General features: G+C 51.1%; 1 protein-coding gene across 1 annotated transcript in view; it reads right to left on the minus strand.

Moving 5' to 3' along the window:
- Positions 1–7,294: 7,294 nt before the first annotated feature.
- The window catches only part of ALX4 (ALX homeobox 4), a 49,576-nt gene continuing 35,222 nt past the window's right edge, over positions 7,295–21,648 (minus strand). Inside the window, exons 3-4 of the mRNA XM_035262403.3 lie at positions 13,911–14,039; positions 7,295–11,650 (exon numbers count right to left, since the gene is read on the minus strand). Of these exons, the coding sequence (XP_035118294.1) occupies positions 11,321–11,650; positions 13,911–14,039 (459 nt within the window). The 3' untranslated portion in view covers positions 7,295–11,320. The remainder of the gene's footprint in view (positions 11,651–13,910; positions 14,040–21,648) is intronic.

Consider the following 21,648-nt stretch of genomic DNA (forward strand, 5'->3'; position numbering starts at 1 on the left):
TTGAAAACATTACAAAGTTATCTGACCACAGTGAAGTTAAATCAGAAATCAACAGATACCTGAGAATATCCCCAATAGTTGGAAATTAAATAACATTTCTAAATAATGCATGGATTAATAAAGACACAAAGGAAATTAGAAAATATTTTGAGTAAAAATGAAAACTGTATCAATATGTGTAGGGTAGAGTACATAAAGATTTAAAACTTGAAGAATTTAAATTAGAAGAAAAGTCTACATTAAGAAACTAGGAAAAGGAGCAAAATAAGCCCAGAGTAAGTAGAAAGAATAAAGATAATAGCAGAAATCAATGGAACAGAAAATGGAAAACAATGGAAAAAATCCATCAAAACTTGGTTCTTTGAAAAAGATTAGTAATTGCTAGAGACTGTTAAAGGGAAAAAAAAAAACTAAGATACAAATTACCAGTATCAAAAATCAGAGGGAACATTGGAATAGATTCTAAACATATTAAAAGGATAATGCATTGCTATGATCTGAATTTTTGTGTGCCTCCCCACACCCTGCCAAATTTATGTGTTGAAACTTAATCCCCCTTGGTATTGGCAGGTGGAGTATCTGGCAGATAATTAGGTCATGAGCAGGGCTCTCATGAATGGGATTAGTGTCGTTATAAGACACCTGAGAGAGAGCTCATTTGTGCCTTCTACCGTGAGAGGACACTTAGAAGGTGCCATTTATAATGAATGGGCCCCCTCACCAGACACCAGATCTGCTGGCACCTAGATCTTGGATTTTCCAGCCTCCAGAACTGTGAGCAATAAATTTCTATTATTTATAAATTGCCAGTCTAAGATATTTTGCTATAGCAGCCCAAACAGACTAAGAAATATGAACTTTATAACAATAATTTGTGTAACTTACATGAAATGAGCGCAATCCTTGAAAGACACAAATTGACAAAACTTCCTGAAGAAGAAATGGAAAATCTGAATACCCTTGTATCTGTTAAAGAAATTTGTAATTTAAAATGTTTTGCAAAGAAGTATCTATGTTCATATAGTTTTACTGGTTAGTTCTATCAATTAAGTAAGAAATAATACCAATCTTATTCAAACCCTTTTCAGAAAATAAAAGGGGAGGAAGTATGTTTCAATTCATTTTAAGTGGCCATTATTACCCTGACACCAAAGCCAGATAAAAACCTTACAAGAAGAAAACTGCAGACCAATAGCCCTCCTGAACACAAATGCAAAATCCTTAACAAAACATTAGCAGATTGATACAAGACTGTAAGAATACAAAGTTGGTCTAATGTTGAAAAATCAGTGTAATTCACAATAGAATAAAAGAATATTTGTGTGATTATCTCACTAGATATAGAAAAAGCATTTGACAAAGTTTCATACCTGAATTTTAAAAAAAAACGTAGAAAACATATCCACACAAACACTTGCACACAAATGTTCATAGCCAGGTTTATTCATAATAGCCAAAAGCTGGAAATAAGTCAAATGTTCAAAAGCAGATGAATGGATAGACAAATTCTGGTATATGCATACAATGGAACACAGCTCAGCAACACAAATACGGAACTATTGAGCGATGCAACATGGACGAGTTTCCAAAACAGGTGAGCAAAAAAAAAAATTCCAGACACGAAAGAGTATATATTGTATGTATGAAGTGTTTATTAAAAGAAAAAAAAGAAAACTGACGGTTAAAAAGTGTCATCTTTCATAGTTCCTTGGTTTTATCCTGGACCAGTGTCTCTTTCCATCCCTAACCTGGGTATTTGCTTAGGGCTTCAGGATCTAGGATGCCTCCAGTCCCATTGCCTCAGTCTGGTGTTTTCTTGGTATGGAATACGGACTTGACAGGTAGGCAGCTGACAGTTATTAAGTGCTGGCCATGTGAAAGATGCTGTGCCAGGTGCTTCAGATAAACGGCAAAGAAGACATCATTTTTGCCTTCATGGAGCTCATCATTGAATTGATAAACACAGGAGATTAATCAGTGGTAGTCCTATCTGCTGTATGACAGTGCATGACAAAGGACAAATTGCACACATTACCTCCTGTGGAAGCAGAGTGGCATTGCTTCTGACTTGTTCAAGGAGGTAGCACTTGAAGGGGCTGTGAAGAGTTAATGCATGGATATGGGCATGAGGTGGACAGGGGTGTGTTAACCAATAACCCTCCTGAACATAATTGCAAAATCCTTAACAAATAGAGATGCATGTTGGGGCAGGCATTCAACCTGAGGGGAGTGAAAGGAAACAAGAAGATGGGAAAGTATAAAGGATGTCCCAGGTTTGCAGGAGCACAGAGCCCAGACTGGGGAATTAGAAGCAACAAGGCTGAACAGGAGTTGAGGGCTACATTAGAGAGCCGGAACACCAGTCTGTAGGCGTGTGAAGGTTTTCAGGTGAATGTGCTGGTTGGGATGGATCAGAGCAGGGTTTTGGCATCCATATTGTTGATGGAGTGGACCAGTGAGAGACTGGGAATGAGATGTAACCACTTAGAAAGCCTATGTAGAAAGTGAGAGGGCACTGAACCAGGACGGTTGCTGGGCCCAGTTGGGAACTTGCTGGGGATGCTGAGACCCTTTTGGATATGGGGATGGGATAAGCAGCCCCCTGCCCATTTCTTTGCCTTCCTGTCACCCCTATAACACATACCAGCCACACTGCTTGTTATGGACAGTGTTGTGCCCCACCTTTGTATATTGAAGTGCTAACCTCCAATGTAACTGCATTAGCAGATAGGGCCTATAAGGAGTTAATAAAGGTTAAGTGAGGTCATAAGTGTGGGACTCTACTCCAATAGGACTGGTGTCCGTAACAGGAAGGGGCATCAGACCTGTCTGTGCACAGAGGAAGGGCTCTGTGAGGACACAGAGAGAAGGCCGTCTTCTATTAACATAAGCCAGAAAGAGGCCAGAAACCAGATTTGCCAGCACCTTGATCGTGGACTTCTGGCCCTCCAGAAGTAGGAGAAAACAAATGTCTCTTGCCACCCACTGTGTGGTATTTTGTTATGGCAGCCTGAGCACATTAATACACTGCTCACCCCAGATCCCTCACTGCCTCCTCACCCCCGCCAATCTGATAAACATAGTATCAGGCATCCCCAGTGCTCCGTAGTATGGCATCCATAGAACTTGTGAAGCAGTTCTCCAATGTTTGGCACCCTGCCCTTAGCCACTTGGATGGAAGTTAACCCCTTTGGCCCTCTCAACCTCCAGTGTGCATGATTCCCCCTCTGTACAACTCTTCACTGTTTTCAAATATTTTAATTTTTGGACTTCATAACCATCTGATGAGATAAGCAGGAAACAGTTGGTTATCCCCATTTTACAGATGAAAAAATTGAAAATGGAAGCATTTTTGTGGCTTGCCTAGGGTAACAGAGCTAGTAAGTTGCAAAGTCCGTTCTTTAACTCATGCCTCCTATCTCTTGCTTCACCATGTGGCTTCCTGGCCAGTGCTCCCCATGCTTTCATCTGGACAGAGCTTTCTGTCCATACCTATCTTGGAGAAGAGCTGTGGTTTGCCTTGTGTTCCATCCTTCCTTAGGCGTTTGTCCCCTTCCCCCATCCTCTCAAAACACACACACTCATTTATTTTCATTCTTTCCCCATGGTGTAGCTTGGCCCTACTATCATAGCCACAGGGAGCCCTTCCTTTCCCAAAGAGCCTGGAAATTACAGAGGTACACTGTGGGTAGAGGACAGAGAAGGGACAAAGATGGGACTTGTGATGCTGCCAAGGGAGAAATCCCAGGAGGCAGGGCTAGAACACTGTGTCCTCTGCACATCTAAGAACTGCATCCTGACTGGGGTTCCAGGCAGATCTCATGCAGGCACCACAGTGGGTTTTCTCCCAACTAGTTAAGGCAACACCTTAACACATGGTGTGCACATGCTCATAAACTGAAGCTCCCTGTGGAGGTTTGCCCTTCCTCAAGCCTGTTGGTCTGTGTGGAGCTTAAAAAAAAAAAATCTGTTTGGAATCACACAGAATTCCTGGGAAAATTTCAACTCTCACACCCCATTGTCTTCTGGCACTAACTTGCATCTCCTCACTTGTGCACATAGACAGTTTGCAGTCAGCCCTATTTTGGGGAACTGGCTATTTGTGGAGAGCCTATTGTTCCTTAGCTGCTGAGCATGCAAGTCTGGACCTCTGGAAGGAGAGGTACCACCACCACTCTATGCCCTGCTCGCCACACTGAGGATTCTGCTGTCACATGGCCCAATGAGCATGTGGAGCCCTGGGGTTGGCAGAGTTGCCTGTAGCAAGACCTGGGACAAGGGGATTGGTGATGAGCTGAAGGCAAGAGTGGTTTCTGCTGGGGTTGGCACCAAGGCAGGAAAGGAGCTGTGTTCAGACAGCTGCTGAAGCTGGGGTTGAGGGTGGAGGGCTTCAGGGCATGAGGATTCTCCAGGGATGCTGGAGAAAGTGGGCTTTAAGCACAGGGCCAAGTGGAGAAGCTTCCAGATGAACACTCTTGGACACAGGACCTCTTGCGCCATCTTGGGGAGCTGGCCCAACCCTGGCAACACTAAAGAGGGCAGCTTTTCTTCCCTGGCCACAGCTCATAATGAATGCATGTGAACCCTGGAAGAATGGGGTGGGTGGGGTTCATGGTCAAGCATAGGCTCTGACACTCCAGGAAGATCTCTAGTGGGCTGAGTCAGTTTCTAGCTCTCTAAAATGAATCCTTGCATGTCCTCTGAACTTCCTCCTCCCACCCTTAATCAACACAGAGCATCTCTCATCATTTTCACTTTCCCGTTCATTCACCCAATGACCTGATATTCTTATTCTCTCAGGCATTCAGATGTGAATATAGCCTGTCTCCTCATAGAAGAGCCTTTTAAGGATGTGAGGAAGTCAGGTGGATAGATAACTTATGTGGTATTATGTGCTGTCATGGTATCGTGGTTTTTTTGGATAGGAGTTTTGCTCTTGTTGCCTAGGCTGGAGTGCAATGGTGCAATCTCGGCTCACTGCACCTTCTACCACCTCCTGGGTTCAAGTGCTTCTCCTGCCTCAGCCTCCCGACTAGGTGGGATTCCAGGCATGCAACACCATGCCCGGCTAATTTTGTATTTTTAATAGAGACAGGGTTTCTCCATGTTAGGCAGGCTGGTCTTGAACTCCCAACCTCAGGTGATCCACCTGCCTCAGCCTCCCAAAGTGCTGGGATTACAGGTGTGAGCCACCATGCCCAGCCTGTCATAGTATTATTAAACAAATGGTTTTGTGGAAGCCCAGAGGGGCAGCCATTGACCTAGGGGTAGAAGTTGGGGTGAGGGCTTGGGATTAAGGAAGAGCATCACAGAAGATGCTATCACTTGGAGGAAGCCTTGCAGAGTGGCTGGGTGCATTGGAGGGGATCTAGGGAGGAGATAGAGGCATTCGAAGAAGAGATAGCAAGTCCAGTGATGTGGCCAGATGAAAGGACCTAGATGGCTTGAGGAGCAATGAGCTGTGCTGGGTGGTCAGACAGTGAAGGGCTTAGCCGTGGTCCACAGTCAGAGGCCCTGCTGGCGCTGGCCTTTTCCTCCTCAGACCACTTGGAGGCACCGGTCCCAGGGGTGGGTTCCCTGCATCCCCCATGATGCCTACATCACCCATCAGGCCAGTTTTCCTCTTCAGCAGTGATGCCCATCTGGACTCTGTGGGATTTAGGGGGTGCTCAGCTCCCACAGAAGCAGCAAGGACGTGGGGTAGAAACAGCATCCCCTGGCTTCGCACGTGGTTTGCACATGGCTTTTCTCTCTCTCTGCTTCAATTTCTGCCCTGTGACTTGGCAGTGATTTGGTGTGGAGCATCCAAGCGCTACCATGACCCTGAGCCCTAATATAGGGCAGGTGTCATTTAAAAAAAAAAAAAAAACAAGTTCCCAGCCCAAGTCAATTTAAAACCCAGTGGGTGCTATACTGAATGTGAATGTACTGCCACAGGTATCGAATCTGAGATGTGGTTCCAAGAAAACAGTGTTCAAATAGCTGGAAAGGGAGGATGAAAAGTTTATTGTTGCTATTGTTGTTGTTTCATCAGACTTACAGCTGGGAGCTGGAGGGCAATGTCATTCTCTGGGAGTAATCATTGTCCCTCATGTCACTATGCCACACTGGCTTGCCAAGCCCATGCACGGACGGACGTTGTCCACCTAGTCCTCCCCCCACACTGGTAAGCTAAGCAGGGACAGGGTCTTATTCTCTCCTTCAGATGTGAGAACTGAGAGTCAGCTGGTTTGGTCAACAAAAATGACTCTCTGTCCACACGGTGGTCCCTTGGAGGCTGACTGCCTCTTTCTGAGTCACCTTCATGCTGGAAAGCAAGAAAACACCTTTTCCACAGTAGACCCTGGGTTCCTTCTGCTTCCTAATTTGTCTTCAGGGTTTTGCTTTAACAGTTGTCTGGCCATACCTCCTGGAAGGACAGTTCCCCTGGCCACTCAGTAACGGAGCCAGAACAAGGACCCGCCTCTCCCGGACAGAGGCCCGCCCTGTGCTCCTGGTGCCAAGCAGCCTGGCCCTCCGTGCTCCCACTCTCCTCCTGCTTTCAGAACAACTGGAAACAGGACAGTACTCAGTAGCACTGAGGGGCTGGCAGTGCTGGTTGTGAAGACCTCATGGCACAATCTGTGTTGAGCACACCCCAGATGCCAGGCAGGCAAGGAAAGGAGCTGTCTTCAGATGGCCTCCGAAGCTGCTGCTGCGACCCTTTGGGCTGCCTGAGAAGTGGGCTCTGGTACTCCCTCCCCCCCTCTAGCTTCCCTGCAGTGCAGACAGTTCCTCTGGAACAAAGGGGGTGGGTATGTCCCAGACCTTTGCAGGCCATGCACCCCTTCTTTGTGCGGGAGCATCAGCCGGCCACCTGTTGTTCATCTAGCCCTGGTAATCCCTTCTGTACCGTGTCAGCAGTTCAAAAGGGCACTGTTAGTATGTTTTGCCGACTTCAATTAACGTGAGATTTCAGAGGCCCCTCTGATCACATTTCATCTGTCACAAGTCAGGAACAAAACAGACAGATTCCAGTTTAGAGGAGGAAGGAGAAGGAGTTTATTGCAAATAACAACCACCAAACAGTTTGGGCTGGGCCAGCAAAGGGTATTCTGGGAGCGCCCAGCTGCCTCTGTGCTCCATGTAGCCCACACCTGGACCCCTGCATCTCCTTCCCACCTGTGTTCCTCCTCTCCCAAAAAAGATGTAAGTGCAATAACTTACTTTAAAAGGCAAGAGGTTTCTTTTAATATTTTGCTATAATGTAGTTACATGGTGGTATAGGCAGTAAAACTTTATGGAACTGACCTCATTTTTTTTTTTTTTTACATTTTTCTGGATTTTTACTGTATTTTTTTAATACATATTTTTAATAGTTCATCCCAGGCCATTAAGCTAAAGGAAAAGTTGCATTTATACAGGGTTAAAATATCTTACAATGTGAACATTAAGTATTGGTTGAGGTTCATGTTCCTTCTAGCACTCAGCTCTCTTTTTCAACCACTGCACACCCAAACAGATGATTAGACACCGAAAACTGTCCTTCAAAATCAGTAGTATAAAGGCCTAGCTCTATGTGTGTGAGTGAAGGGGGAAGAAAGGAGAGGCCAAGGCTAGGTCGTGGAAGCACCTTTGCTCCCTACAGCATCCTGAAAGAAGTGAAGTGGGGTTGATGGGTCTTTGTCACCTTCTGATTTTTTAACTGGAAAGTCACAGGCTATTATCCTGGGAGCGGGTTTACTAACCATCCTCCCCCAGCCAGGCCTGTTCACCTTTGCACCTGACCATCAGGGCCACAAAACAGACCAGGAACCCCTGCATGTCTTTCGTGTTCTTGAAGATGGTTTCCCCACAGTCTAGCCCAGAGAGGGGATGACTGCAGAAGCAGGGTATCTGGAGTTTTCATGGAAATGTTCCTCTTGTCAGCCCAGCTGAAATGACAGGAGGCAGCAGGGCACTGGGTCCAGTGTGGTCATAACTGTGTATGCTGGGGGCCCACCTCACACTTGCTGCCCCCACCCTATTGCAGTGTCTTTGAGCTAACCTGGCCACCGTGCTTCCCAAAGCTGGAGGCATGGTACTGAGCGCTGAGAATCAAGTATAGTTAAAAGAATTCAAGGAAAGTTCTAACAGCCCATGTTCGCCAAGCACCATTTCAGCCTTGGAGACAAGCCTCTCGGTGTGCCCACCAGAGCCCTCGCTCCCACACTCTGGGAGCGGTGCTGGCATCTGGAGGGCAGTAGCAGCACCTTAGTGTTGAGCCTTGCCATGCTGAGACCTACGCCCAGCAAGGACTGGAGGCGGTCAGTGTGGGGAAGCTGCCCGTCCATCTGCCGGCCACCCATGACTTCATCTTTAAGTTGTCATCTCTGTCGAGATCTTAGGCAGATAACCAAGGAAATCCTCATCTTTCTTAGCTTTTTGGCTTAGCAATGAAACCACGTGGCAGGTGGATGCTTCTCTCCATCTGCCTTCATGAGCTCTAGCTCCAGACGGCCTTGGGCAGCTGCCCCAACTTGCTCAGTCATCCTAGGAGCTGACACGGCAGAGGCTCCCTATTCTGCAGTGCAGAAAGCCAGGCCCAGCAACCCATCTGGGAAGGGACTAGGCCCCAAGGTTATCTTCTGGAGAACCGAGCTGCTGAGTGGACGCCTATGAGACATTGGGAGCTCCGTGCAGCACCGGCCACCCCCGAGGCCCCCGAGGCCTGGCCCTCACACTCTGGGTGGCACATCCCAGGTTCCTCTCTCAGCTTTGTCTCAGGGCAAATGCAGGTCAGGGCAGTCACTTCTCCATTCTGGGCCAGGGTCTTCTCTGTTGCGAAGGGACTGGACTAACTAGAGGGTTTCTAAGCTTCCTCCCAACTAGGTGGTCCTGTCATACTTCGTGTGGTTAGGTGGCCCTCGAGGACTGGGTCAAGCCGCGGAGGACAGGATTGGGGTGTGTGGCTATCTTTGGAGAGACGAACAGGAACATTTCACACTGGCATGTTTAATCCTAGACACTTCCTGGGTGTGTTGGCACAGGCAGCCATAGCCACAGAGGCTTTTAATAGATGCTTTTTCTTCTCAAGTTTTTGGGTTGAAATTTGCCTGGCTTGGGTCTAGCCCAGCCAGAGAGCAGATGCATGGAGGAACTTAGCGCCAGGGGTCCCTCCAGAAGAGCCCCTTTAAAGCTCTCGCTCTCCCTCCCTGCCCACTCTGGAGCTACCTGGCTCTCCTCCTCTTTGTTCTGATTCTCTCATGGGGAGAAAGACCTGGGGTAAAAGTTCCTTCCTCCCCCATCCTTCCTCAGCCACAAGCATTTCAGAAGAAAATAGGGGAGAAATGGGGGAACTCTTCCCAGCCTTAAGTGCTTCCTTCCCTGGCTGGATTTTGGGGGAGTCGGTTATTCCAGCGAAGCTCAGAACTACAAAAACCTTCCTGAAAGTCACTTCAAGCTCCTCAGATATTTGAAACAACTTAAAGCCAAGCCTCCAAGAACATTTAATTCAAAGTCCAAGATCCTTTCACCTCTAGAACATCAATTTTAGAGCTACGGTTCACAAAGAGATCTGACTCTTCTTAAGGGAGGCCACAGCCAGACTCTTCCTCAGCCTGGTTTCCAGAGCAGATGAGAACACCAGGCAGGCGGGAGGTTGTCACCCCAACCCAAGACCCTTACTCCACAATGCCAGGTTTACCCTCAACCCAACCCAGGAGGCCGTTCTGTGTCCATGACCCTGCGCCTAGTGGGCCTGGCCCGACTCCATGACAGGAATCTAGGGAGAAGGTAGAAAAGGCGAGTGCTCCAATGCGGGGGTGCTGCCTGCTGGAGGGACCCCTGGAGTCTGACAGGACTGCCTCAGGACGGTTACTGTGTAGTCCCAGCTGAGGTGAGGGCTGGGGCCCAGGGCCAGACCCAAGCTGCAGGGTCAGGCAGGCAGGTATGGAGTAAGCCTAGTTTTTGGAGGGCCTCCAAAAACCCCCATTTGCCATAGCAAGCCATGCTGAGGAGCCCAGGCCAGGAGCCCTTCTGCAGGCTGGAGAGAGGGCGGGAAGTCCGGGTCCATAGGGAAGAAGTGGAAGGGCAGGCTCTCTAGAGAATGTAGAAAGCTGTGTGGAGAAGAACAGCACCCTCCCCCGTGCCTGGAGGGACACAGAGCCCCCATCTGCTGTGGAAGGCTCTGGGCAGTGAAGACACTGTGACAGAGATGGCAAGGAGGACAGTCAGTCTGAGGCTGTGGCTGGACCTGGAGGCTGAGCATGGCCACACGTCCTCTACCAAAGCCTGCACACGGCTCTGGACCCTCTGCTGTCCAGCCCCCAGGCCTAGCTTACGTGTTCCCAGTTGTGAGTCCTTCCATGCTGGGACACGGCTGAGCAGCGCCAGGGAGGAACTATGGTAGGGCAGGGAAGGACAAGCCCCTCCACATTCTCCTGGAGAGACCCTGACTGTGCTCTGGATGGAGAACAAAGCTGTCCAGACCACCCCACTGCATTGGAGGCCAGGCCCGGGTCCCTGCCCGACCCGGATGCCTTCCCCTCCCAGGAGCTTTCCTTCTAGCACCGTGGGACCCCTAGTGGCATCCGTGTTCCCAGCCTCCCCCAGGTCCGGCTCCTCCCCTACAGTGTCCATCCGGAGCCAGGGGCTCTGGGGTGTGAGGGGCTGGCCCACATCTCCCCTGGAGACTGGCATTGCTGGATGGCAGCAGGGGTCCGTGGCTCCAGCTCCTGTCCTTCTCCGCCCAGGTGTGTCCAGCCCAGGGGACAGCTGGCTCTGTCAGACTTGTTGCTGTTCGTGGGAACGGGGAGGCTGGTGCCTTGGCCCCAGCTGGTCAGCTTCCATGTGCTTTCAGGGAGAGAAAGCTGGGAGGGCAGGAGGCCGGCTCTGCAGGGCAGCCTGTTCTTCAGACACAGTCTCCGGCCTGGTGACCGGAGGACACCACAGGGAGGGAGAGGATGGACAACACTGGGCTGGTGAGGCTGCCGGGTCTGCATGGAAATCTAGCTTTGACTCAAGGTCAACTAGGCAGGGCGGAGGAGCGGGCGGGAGGGAGAAAGCGCCTTCAGCTTATCATGGATGCGAAGCTGAGAAACGTAGCCACCTGGCTCTCTCTATTGCCTGTGGCTGGGAGCAGGGGTCAGGGCCTCAGTGCCAGGGAGTGGCAGGGGCCTGCTGCCCCCTCCCTCCCAGCAGTCCACGGGGCCTCAGACTTGGGGCGGTTGAAAGTGCTGAGGGTCAGGCCCCTGGCCCAGGCCAGGTTCCTAAGAGGAAAGTCGAGTGGGAGGCTGGGGGCCTGGAAGGCATGGGCATGGCCCATGGTGTCCCGAGGTGGGGACAGGGCGGGGGTGCCCTGTCATGTGGCCCAGGAGATGGCCGCACTGTGCTCCTTGGCCTTCATGCGGAGGGCCGCGATGCTCGAGGTTTTGCGGTCCGGCTCGCCATTGAGCTCGTAGCCATTGAGGCCTGGGCTGAGGCTGGCTGCTCCAAACAGGCTGCCCATGTGCGTCTGGCCCACGTGACTGCCAGCCCCAGACACACTCAGGAAGTCGGTGACGCTGCTGGCCCCAGAGCCAGGGGGGTGGGCATGAGGGGACATGCAGGCAGGCACTGGGTCGCAGGGGACCACGCAGGCCGGCACGGGCGAGGCAGCCCCATTGTTGCCAATCCAGGATGGGTTCTGAATCTGGGAGAGGAAGGGAGAGTTGTCACCAGCCGGTGGGCGGGCTCGCCCCTGCTCCAGAGCACCTCCCCGCTCACTGTCCATCCTTCCCATGAAGCCTCTCTTAAGTGTCCTTGATGGACATCCAGATTCCCCTCCGGCTGTGGGTTTTACATGTTGGCATCTCTGTTCCCAGGGCCAGGCTAGCAGCAGAGGGAAATTCAGTTCTAAGGAGTGACCTCAGACTTCATCAGGGGTCCAGTGGAAGGGTGGCCCCCCGGTCCCCCAGCTGGCTTCCTAATTTGAGACTCAGCTGTGGACTTGGCCTCTCCGCCTGTGGATGGCAGCTGTGTCTCATTCACCTCCAGCCCATCCATAGGTACCTGAGCACGGTGAGCAGACCTCAACTCAAAGAGCTTTGGGATCGAAGGTTCCCTTGGGCCCCCACCAGTAGCATGGAAGGTGGAGGGCTTGGGTAAGGTGGGTAGCAGGGGCCTAAACCTTCCAGAAGCCAAGGGTCTGTGGCTGAGGTTCCAGGGACTGAACTAGGAGGCTTTAAAACTAACTCAGGATGGGAGGGGCTGCCTCAGGAGTGGACAGCCAGGGCCGAGGCCCGACCTCCCATGCCAAGAGGGCGAGGGGTGAGCTGACCATCTTATCTTCCATTGGTGCCACTGGCTTCCCTTCCCTCCCCAACCTTCACCTGGGGCTCCCATTGTCCTCTGCCTTCTAAGCACGTTTAAGGAGGTAGACTTGGAGTGTGGGGAGACCTGGGAGACTCTCAGCTTGTGCAACTGGGATTCTTGTAGCCTCAAGTGGGCTTCTGCCAGCCTGCCCTCCCACGTGTATCTGGAGTACACTCCAAGGGAGGCATTTTAAAGCAGGGAGAAGGAGCTCAGCCCTAATCCTGGAAGGAAGTGCATTTCTCCCTGAGGTGCAGGGGAAGGGGGACTGGCTGGGCTCGCGCCACCCGCTCTCGAGAGAGGTCAGGGTGTGCACTCTGTGCTGCTGTGAGTTAGGCTGGGGTGGGGTGGGGTGGGGGGTGAGCAGGGCCCTGCTTGGTTTCTCCCTCCAGCTGTGCGCTCAGGCAGCAAAGCTCAAAGCCAAGGAGGGAGCTGGAGTTCCATCCTGGAGGAAGGAGGGAGGCTGAGTTTAGGGAGGTAAGGGAGAAAGAGAAGGAAGGACAGTGCGAGCTGATGCCGATGGCGCTGTGTGAGACACCCCACATTCCTCAGCCTCATCTGTAGGCCTGCGCCCTGCCCCCATGTCCCATGAATCCCGAGTTGGGGGAGAGGGTATGCAGGGCTGGTCTGGGTGAAGAGCCCAGAGACCATTTGCTAGAACAGAACCAGGTCAGGGAGAAGTATAGGAGACAGGGGTGCCCATGCTACAGGCTGGCTGCTGGGCAGGTCAGGCTTGGAGCTGAGGCAGAGGCCATGCCAGCATGAGGCCTGGGCACGGAGGGCACAGCCACTTCTGCTGGGCAGGTTGAGGCATGTCGGGGGTGGACTTGGCCAGAAATAGTCTCTCCAAGCATCCCAGGTGTCTGATGCGACTCAGTACTTCTTGTCCCTTGCATCTCACTGAGGACTCGAAGGACACCAGGGGACTGGCTGACAGACACCCAGGAAAATGCTCTGGGGCAGGGAGGGGAGGACACAGCCCCAGAAGCTGAGCGCAGGCATACAAGCTTTTTGAAACTGTACCATCCACAAAATCCTTTTGCACAATTGAATTTAGACCTTGCATCTGTCTTTCAACAGTGCTGGGCAGATGCTTTTACCATGTCCAAGGTACTGGTGAAGAAACGGAGGCTCAGAGACTTGAGACTTGCCTGAAGTGAGAAGGACCTGGAGCTGGGGAGACCACCTAAGTCCCCAGACTCAGAATTCCAGGCTCATTCCAACTTGGCCACGAGTCCTCGGGATTTCAGAGCGCGCTTTCTGAAGAGACACTCCGAGCGGTATCTGATGGCCTGGGTGGCCTTCTGCCTGCCTGGGTTCCGATGCCCAGCAAAAGCGGCCAAGGCTAGCGGAGGAAAGAGCCGCTCTCACTGCCCCAACCTTCCTTTCCCTAAAGCTCAGCCAAGCCTGGGTCAATGATTAGGGGGACAGAATAACCCTGGGCCTCCCACATTCTGGTATAAACAGGCACAGCCCTGGACTGAGACGGAAGGGCAGCCTGGAGCCGTAAGTTTTCTTGGGGGACCTGGGCTCTCCTACAGGCTCATTCTCAGAGTACAAGGGTCTGGGGATCCAAGGAGACAGCTCAGGGCAGGACTTACCTGGGCATAGTTCTCTGCTCGGGTGAGGAGGGGCAGCTCATAGGCCGTGGAGAAGTGGGTTCGAACCTGCTGCATCTGCCCAAAACGCTCCCGCTTCCTCCACTTGGCCCTGCGGTTCTGGAACCAGACCTACAGGGGGAAGAAGCCATTGTCACCGGGCGAGATGCCAGCCTGGAGACCTCACCTTCAGGTAGTGCAAACTGTTCCCTTGAGCCCCCCTCATCAGTTGCAGTGCGTTTGGGAAGCCGGTGGGCCACACATAAATATCAGCCTTCGTCTTTGTCCTCAAGAGCTGACAATCTAGGATCATCCACTCTGAGTTGGGAAGGTATGTTACCCCCACTAGCCGTGGGCATGATCTTGAGATCTTTATTTTTCTTAAGCTTCAGAACCTAGAGCAGGCAAGTGTCACCACTCATGAAACAAGTCACTGGTCATCTTAGCAGTCATCCAACCCACTGTGGGTTACAGACTCCTGCGGAGAAGCTGATAAAAGCTTCAAACACTCCTCCAGACGTGTTCCCCTAGACAATCACGCACAGTTTTGCCAGTTTTCCAAAATGCTCACGGCTCTCTAAGTCCTATTGGTCCAAATACCTTCCTACCTGCATCCTGTCTACAGTCTTCACTCTGGAAACAGTCTCCCAGCTTAGAACTGCCCTGTGTTAAAGGGAATGAGGTTCCATGGGAGAACAGGAACTCTGCTGGGCAATAGAGGCAGTCAGGGAAGGCTTCCTGGAGGAAGGACAGGAGCTGGGCATTGAATGGTTGGCTGAAAGGAGGAAAGCCAAAGCCTGGGTTTAGAAACAGCAAGGCATATTCCAAAATCCTAAAGAGGTCAATCTGAAGGAATTGGTGGGAGAGAAAGAAACAGTCTGATCGCAGAGGGCCTTGAATGCTGAGTGGAGGGGTTTGTCCTTGGTGCCGTCTGCAGAGGCAGTTGCTACAAAATTTTGTGTGGAAGAGTGGCCTGGTGCCAAAAGGAAGCAGAGGCCTGCCCATCACTGAGCACAAGTGGATGGGATGCTGATCTGACTGGGAGCCCGACTGGGGAGGGAGGTCTCTGAGTCAGCCGTGAGCACTGGGGTCCTTGGTGGTGGGGAGTGTTGGGTCCTATTCCTTTGCATGAGCATTTCTGGAAGGCTGAGAACTTTCCGGAGGCTCAAGAGCAAAAGCTGCTCTATCCCTGGCCCATGGATTAGGATCTGGAGAAGGAGCAGTGGGGACGGGGTGGGTGAGAGAGGGAGAGTGAGGAGGGCCAGAAATAGCTTCGGGCCGATTCAGAGATGGACCATGGTGCTCCTCAGAGGGAGGCCTCTGCCAGTTTGATGTGCACCTGCCTGCTGGCTTTGCAGACTCAGATGTAAGTAGGCACATCTCAGACAGTGTGCTGCAGACGGGGAGAACAGAGCCATGACAACAGCCTCGGCTGCAGAGCCATGAGGAGTCTTGCCAGGCTCTTTCAGGCCTAGGCATCAAGAAAGCCAACCTTCCTGAGGTCCAGTCCCTGCTCTCCAGGTGGAAACCCTTCTCCATCCATCACAATCAATGCAGCTGCTGAGCTAAACATAGGAGTCAGCTCTCAATATTCCTCTGCCTCAGAGCCTTTGAGCTTCCTAGCAACCACTGCAAGGAGGGGAGAAGGAGGTGTGGACCTCCTCCCCGCAGATGCTGCCTGGCATCTTTAGGCATCCAGTGTAGCTGGCTAATGGACGGGCTTATGGAAGTACTGGCATTACCAAGGGGCTCAGTTTCTGCATGGCAAATGGTGCCTCACAGCCGCAGCAGGGGAGAGAGATGGGAAATGCAGTCCAAGAATTTGTAGCGCATTTCCCATTTGTTTATTTACAGCTCCTGACCTTTCTCACTGTCTTTTGCTAGAGGAAAGAGGTCAAGGAAGCAGGGAACATGTCTCATGTTACTGTGAGGGGGGTGGGGGTGAGCAGGGTGCAGGGGGGCACATGAGTATGTTTCTCCACTCCTGCACAACTTGCTTTCCCCTTCCTCATCCCAAGCATGTGTGTGTGCCCAAGTGGACCCACTAGTGTGCCTGCATGCACACGCATGTGTGCACACATTGTCTGGGGAGGAGAAGCCTCTTCCCTAGAGACGAACCCTCTCCAGAGCCTGGGGTCTCAGCCCCTGCCCTGGAGCCTCCCAGGGCCCCTTTTCCTCCAGGGATTCCTAGGATCCAGGCCCTGGCCGCCCACTGGGAACCACTGCCCCCACAGGGAAGATGGGGTCTCCTCTCTGCACTGCTGAAACGGGATCCCCCTTTATCAGTGGCCTGGGATGGGAGACTGGGGCCAGGATGAGAGAATGAATCAGAGGAGCTTGTTTTCATTTCATGTTTAATTTCCTGCAGGCTTAGCTCCGTCTTTCCGCTCCTTCCTCAGCCTCCCAGGGTTTTCTGTGGGGGAAGCTGGGGGAGGGGAGAAGCCACTGGAAGCGCGGAGAGAGAGGGCTTCTCTTTTTCTGTCACTGTGACTGCTGGGGTTCCCCTTGTGTCTCCGTGGGTTCCAGGTCCCCATGGTAGGACTGTGGAAGTAGGAGGTGTCTCTGCAGCCTCTGGAACAGGGCATCCAGGGATGGGTGGGGAGGGATCCCGAGGGGGGAAGGAGGTGGCCAGCGCCTGGCAAAGGGGTCTAGAGGGGAGGGAGGAGCCGTATGGGGGAGTGGAATGTGGGACTCCAGCTCGCTGGAGCTGAGTGTGAGGGAGGAGGGTTATCTGGGGAAGACTGATGAGCAGGCGGGGGAGAGGCCGGTAGAGCTAGCATCGCCTTTGGAACAGCAGTGGCAGAGGGTCAGGCTGAAGGATTTATCTGAGGGCTGAAGATGGAGATGGTGAGAGTTCGGCCAGCAGCCGGCGGAGCAGGGCTGACCACCTCCTTCCTCCTCCTCCTCTTCCTCCTGTTCCTTTGTCCTGGGGCCTTACCCTGTGCTCCCAACTCTGGCTTTTCTGCCCAGATCCCAACATAAGCTAGGTGAGCCTGGCCGGTCCTCAATATCCTCCCCCATAAATTGGAGGCAGCAGGGGTATCCCCCAGCCCCTTCTGTGCTCACATCTGCAGGTCCTGAGGCTTGGAGTGTCCTTCCCTTTCTGACCCCGACACCCTGGGCGCTCTGAGAGCCCCCTTGCAAATGCCACACCAGCCCCCAGGTCTGCTCCTGTGCCTCCAGGCTCTGCACCGCACACCCATCTCCACCGTGCAGCCCCAGAAGGCAGCCAAGCACTAGGTCCCCGCTGTCCTCCCCATCTGAACGTCACACCCCAGGACCACCCCAGCCTGGGCCCACTCAGCACAGGCCTCTCCCGAAGACCGGGCTGTGCAAGGAACTGACTGTCTTGGCGGAGGCCTCACTAACCGCAGCCCATCTGGGGCCAGGGTGGGGTGGCCCAGGGCGGGGAGGCCTCTGTCTTATTGTCTTCAGACACCAGCTGCAGAGATTGGAATCCCAGACAGCAGAGACAGGCCCCTGCAGCCCCTGGAGCAGGGCCAAACCCCAGGCTTCTTCCCAGGAAAAGTCCATCTTGGGGCCTCCATTGCCCCCTCCCTGTCCCCACCACCACTTTGCGCCAGGCACCTGGCTTGCCACCAGCTGAGTATGGGCCCTGAACAAGCACAGCAGAGGCAGGCAGGGGGTTCCATCGCCACTCCCTGAACCTCCCCCCCTCAGGGCACTGCCAGGCTTCGGGCTCAACCAAGAGGTCTGACGCACATGAAGATCCCACCCACCCTGCTGCCGTTATACAAAGAAAAGCCTCTGAACAATCTGGCATGTGTCCTGGTACAGCAAACTAAAGTCAGAGAAGCACTAGACTGTGACTCAGGAGTTCTGGATTCCAGTCTCAGTGCTGCTACTGAGTCGCTGCTGTTAACTTCAAGTTACAACTTCCTGCCTCGGGGCCTCTTTTTATTCATCTATCAAATGAAAAGATGGGGTGATTGTTTCCAGCACTACCATTCTATAATTCTATGGTCCTTCCACTAGATGATAAGATAGGCAACACATCAGCGTTTCCCTTTCTGCCTTGGCTGCCAGGAAGCTCCAAGCTGAAGTGTGTGCTCAATGGCCACTATGAACCTTAGCCTCAATTTTATTTTGCCACATCACCTCTGCATTTCATGCCATTGTTCTTGTTTTTAGATTGAAATAATAAATCTTTAATTGTAAGCTACCTCTACTCCATTTTGGAAGTAGGTATAAGTGTGTGTGTGTGTACGTGCGCGCGTGCACATGTGCATGTGTGCAGAGAACACTGTTTTAGTTGTGGTGAATGAAAAATGCTCTGTGTGCCTTCATTTTCATGATTTGTACTCAAAGCATCATTCTTCTTTCAGTACTCAATGAATTCCACTCCTGGGCTTGTGTTTGTTAGGAAGCATGCATGCAACCCACATATGCAAACACAAAGGTACACACATACTGCACAGAAAATGGACTGGTTTATCCCAAACCAACATAGCATCTACAGGGCTCCCCTATAACCAGCCACGTTCCTTTCCCTACCTACACCTGTGGTCCTCCCCAATCCATTTGCTGGAGCTCAAGCTAGATGCTGGGATTCCTGTTCAAAATCAGGCACTTAAGGTCATGTGAGTGGTTGGTTGTCCAAACTCAAATGAGATCTGGGTGTGTGTGAGGGCTTCTGGATTCACAGGAAAGCCCTGGCTGCCCTGTCGTCCTTCCTCAAACATTCATTCGGCACTGGAGGGAAATAAAATGGCAGCCTTGCTGGACGCTCATACCTGTAATCCCAGCACTTTGGGAGGCCAAGGTAGGTGGATCATCTGAGGTCAGGAGTTCAAGACCAGTCTGGCCAACATGGTGAAACCCCTTCTACTAAAAATACAAATATTAGCCTGGTGTGGTGGTGTGCACCTGTAATCCAGCTACTCAGGAGGCTGAGGCAGGAGATTCGCTTGAACCCTAGAGGCAGTGGTTGCAGTGAGCCAAGATCACGCCACTGCACTCCAGCCTGGGCAACAGAGCAAGACTCTGTCTCAAAAGAAGAAAAAGTGGCAGCCTGGACTGGGTGTGGTGGCTCATGCCTATAATCCCAGCACTTTGGGAGACCAAAGCAGGTGGATCACTTGAGGTCATGGGTTCAAGATCAGCCTGGCCAACATGGTGAAAACCTGTCTCTACCCAAAAATACAAAAAAAAAATTAGCGGATGTGAGGGCACATGCTTGTAGTCCCAGCTACTTGGGAGGCTGAGGCATGAGAATCGCTTGAATTCAGAAGGCAGACTGCGGTGAGCCAAGATCACATCACTGTACTCCAACCTGTGTGACACAGTGAGACCCTGTCTCAAAAATAAAATAAAATAAAATTTTAAAATGGCAACCTGCCCTTAGGGTACTCAACTCAACCATGCAACTCTTCAGCATCACTTCCAGCAGCTGCAGTTTCTGAGCAGCTATATACTTACTGATAACCACTAGTACTTTTCCACATTAGCGATTTTGGGAAAAAAAGCTTGTGGACTCTTATTAGTGATGCCTCTGCTTTCTCAAACAGAACATGGTGGTAACTGATGAACATTTTACGGATGCCTTTGAACCATGCTGCTGAAGATTCTCTTTCTTCTTTATGATAAAATCTCGCTCTGTAGCCCAGGCTGGAATGCAATGGTATGATCTCAGCATGCTGAAAACTCCGCCTCCCAGGTCCACGTTCAAGCAATTCTCCTGCCTAGCTGGGATTACAGACATGCACCACCATGCCCAGCTGATTTTTGTATTTTTAGTAGAGACGGGGTTTCACCATGTTGGCCAGGCTGGTCTTGAACTCTTGACCTCCTGATCCACCTGCCTTGGCCTCCCAAAGTGCTGGGATTACAGGTGTGAGCCACCGTGCCCGGCCTGAAGATTCTTTGGTGAATTAAAGTAACAGAGTACCTGGGGCCCGCTGAGGATTGCAGGAAGGAAGGAAGCTCTGTTCTAACATTGAAGGGCCCAGCCCACTGGGCAGCATGGTGCTGTGCTGATTTAAAAAAAAGATTTCTCTTTGTTCTCAAGCTGTTGGTTTCTCTAGCCCACTGGAGAGGGGAAAACTGCTATATGACAACACTCTATTTGCTATGTCCAACACGCTTTGGGTTGGAAAAGCAGACTGGGTATGACATTTATTTTGTGCTAAGTTGAAACTTAAACTTTAGTGTGTGAGTTTTGTCACCTGTATTTTGGCTACTCATGGGTCTTTTCTTTCTGTCTGATCCTTTCTTTGCTGTGAGTTCCTGCAGGTAAGGGAGACACAGCTCTCTGAACAAAGGTTGAGTGATCCATGGATATTTATTTTTTAGCCTCAATGCTTTGTGTTCGGCCTTCTCTAACTGGAGGGAATACAGTGACGAACAATCAGTGCCTGATCTCAAGGAAATCACAGTCGTCTAGTGAGAGGGGACAAACAAGTAAAATAACTTAAGCCAGTTAAAAATCCTACAAAGAAGACAAAACAGGATTTGGGCACAGTGGCTCACGTCTGTAATCCCAGCACTGTGGGAGGCTGAGGTGAGGGATTACTTGAGGCCGAGGGTTTGAGACCAACATGGGCAATATAGCAAGACCTCATCTCTACAAAACAATGAAAAACTTAGCCCAGGCATGGCAGTGTGTGCCTGTGGTCCCAGCTACTCTGGAAGCTGAGGATCCCTTGAGCCACGAAGTTAAAGCTACAGTGAGCTATGATCACACCACTGCAGCACTCCAGGCTGGGTGACAGACAGAGACCCATTCTCTTTAAAAAATACACAAAAATACCCAAAGGATAAAATGGGGCCAACCATGGTGGCTCATACCTATAATTCTAGCACTTTGGGAGGCTGAAGTGGGAAAATCACTTTAGCCTAGGAGTTTGAGGCTGCAGTGAGCTATGATCATTCCACTGCACTCCAGCCTGGGTGACAGAATGAGACCCTGTCTCTAAAAATGAAACAAAAATATAAATTAAAAAAAATTTAAGAAGATAGGATAGTATAGCAGGTGAGCTGGTTTGGTTGTGTTGTGTTGGGTTGAGTTCTAATGGGTTGTGTTGAGTTGGGTAGAGTGTGTCAGGTTCCATTGTGTTCTGCTGTGTTAGGTTGAGTTCTGTTGGATTATGTTATGTTGAGTTGTGTTGTGTTGGAATGAGTTCAGTTGGATTGAGTGTGTTGAGTTCCATTGTGTTGTGTTGTACTGAGTTGGGTTGAGTGTGTCAGGTTCCATTGTGTTGTGTTGTGTTGTGTTGAGTTCTGATGGACTGTGTTACACTGGGTTTTATTGTGTTGGAATGGGTTGAGTTGGGTTGAGTGCGTTGAGCTCCATTGTGTTGTATTGGGTTGAGTTGAGTTCTACTGGGTTGTGTTCTGTTGGGCTGCACCAAGTTGGATTCAGTGCATTGGATTCTATTTTGTTGTTTTGTTGGGTGGAGTTCTGTCGAATTGTGTTATATTGTGTCATGTTGTGTTGGAAGGGGTTGAGTTGGGTTGACTGTGTTGAGTTCCATTGTGTTGCATTGGGTTGAGTTGAATTCTCTTGGGTTGTGTTAGGTTGGGTTGCACTGAGTTGGGTCGAGTGTGTTGAATTACATTGCATTGTGTTGTGTTGAGTTGAGTTCTATTGGGTTGTGTCGGGTTGGGTTACACTGAGTTGGGTCAAGTGTGTTGAGTTCCATTGTGTTGTGTTGTGTTGAGTTGAGTTCTACTGGGTTGTGTTGGGTTAGGTTGAGTGTGTTGAGTTCCATTGCGTTGTGTT

The sequence above is a fragment of the Callithrix jacchus genome, chromosome 10, assembly GCF_049354715.1.
Source record: "Callithrix jacchus isolate 240 chromosome 10, calJac240_pri, whole genome shotgun sequence".
In the NCBI taxonomy this organism is placed as follows: Eukaryota; Metazoa; Chordata; class Mammalia; order Primates; family Cebidae; genus Callithrix; species Callithrix jacchus.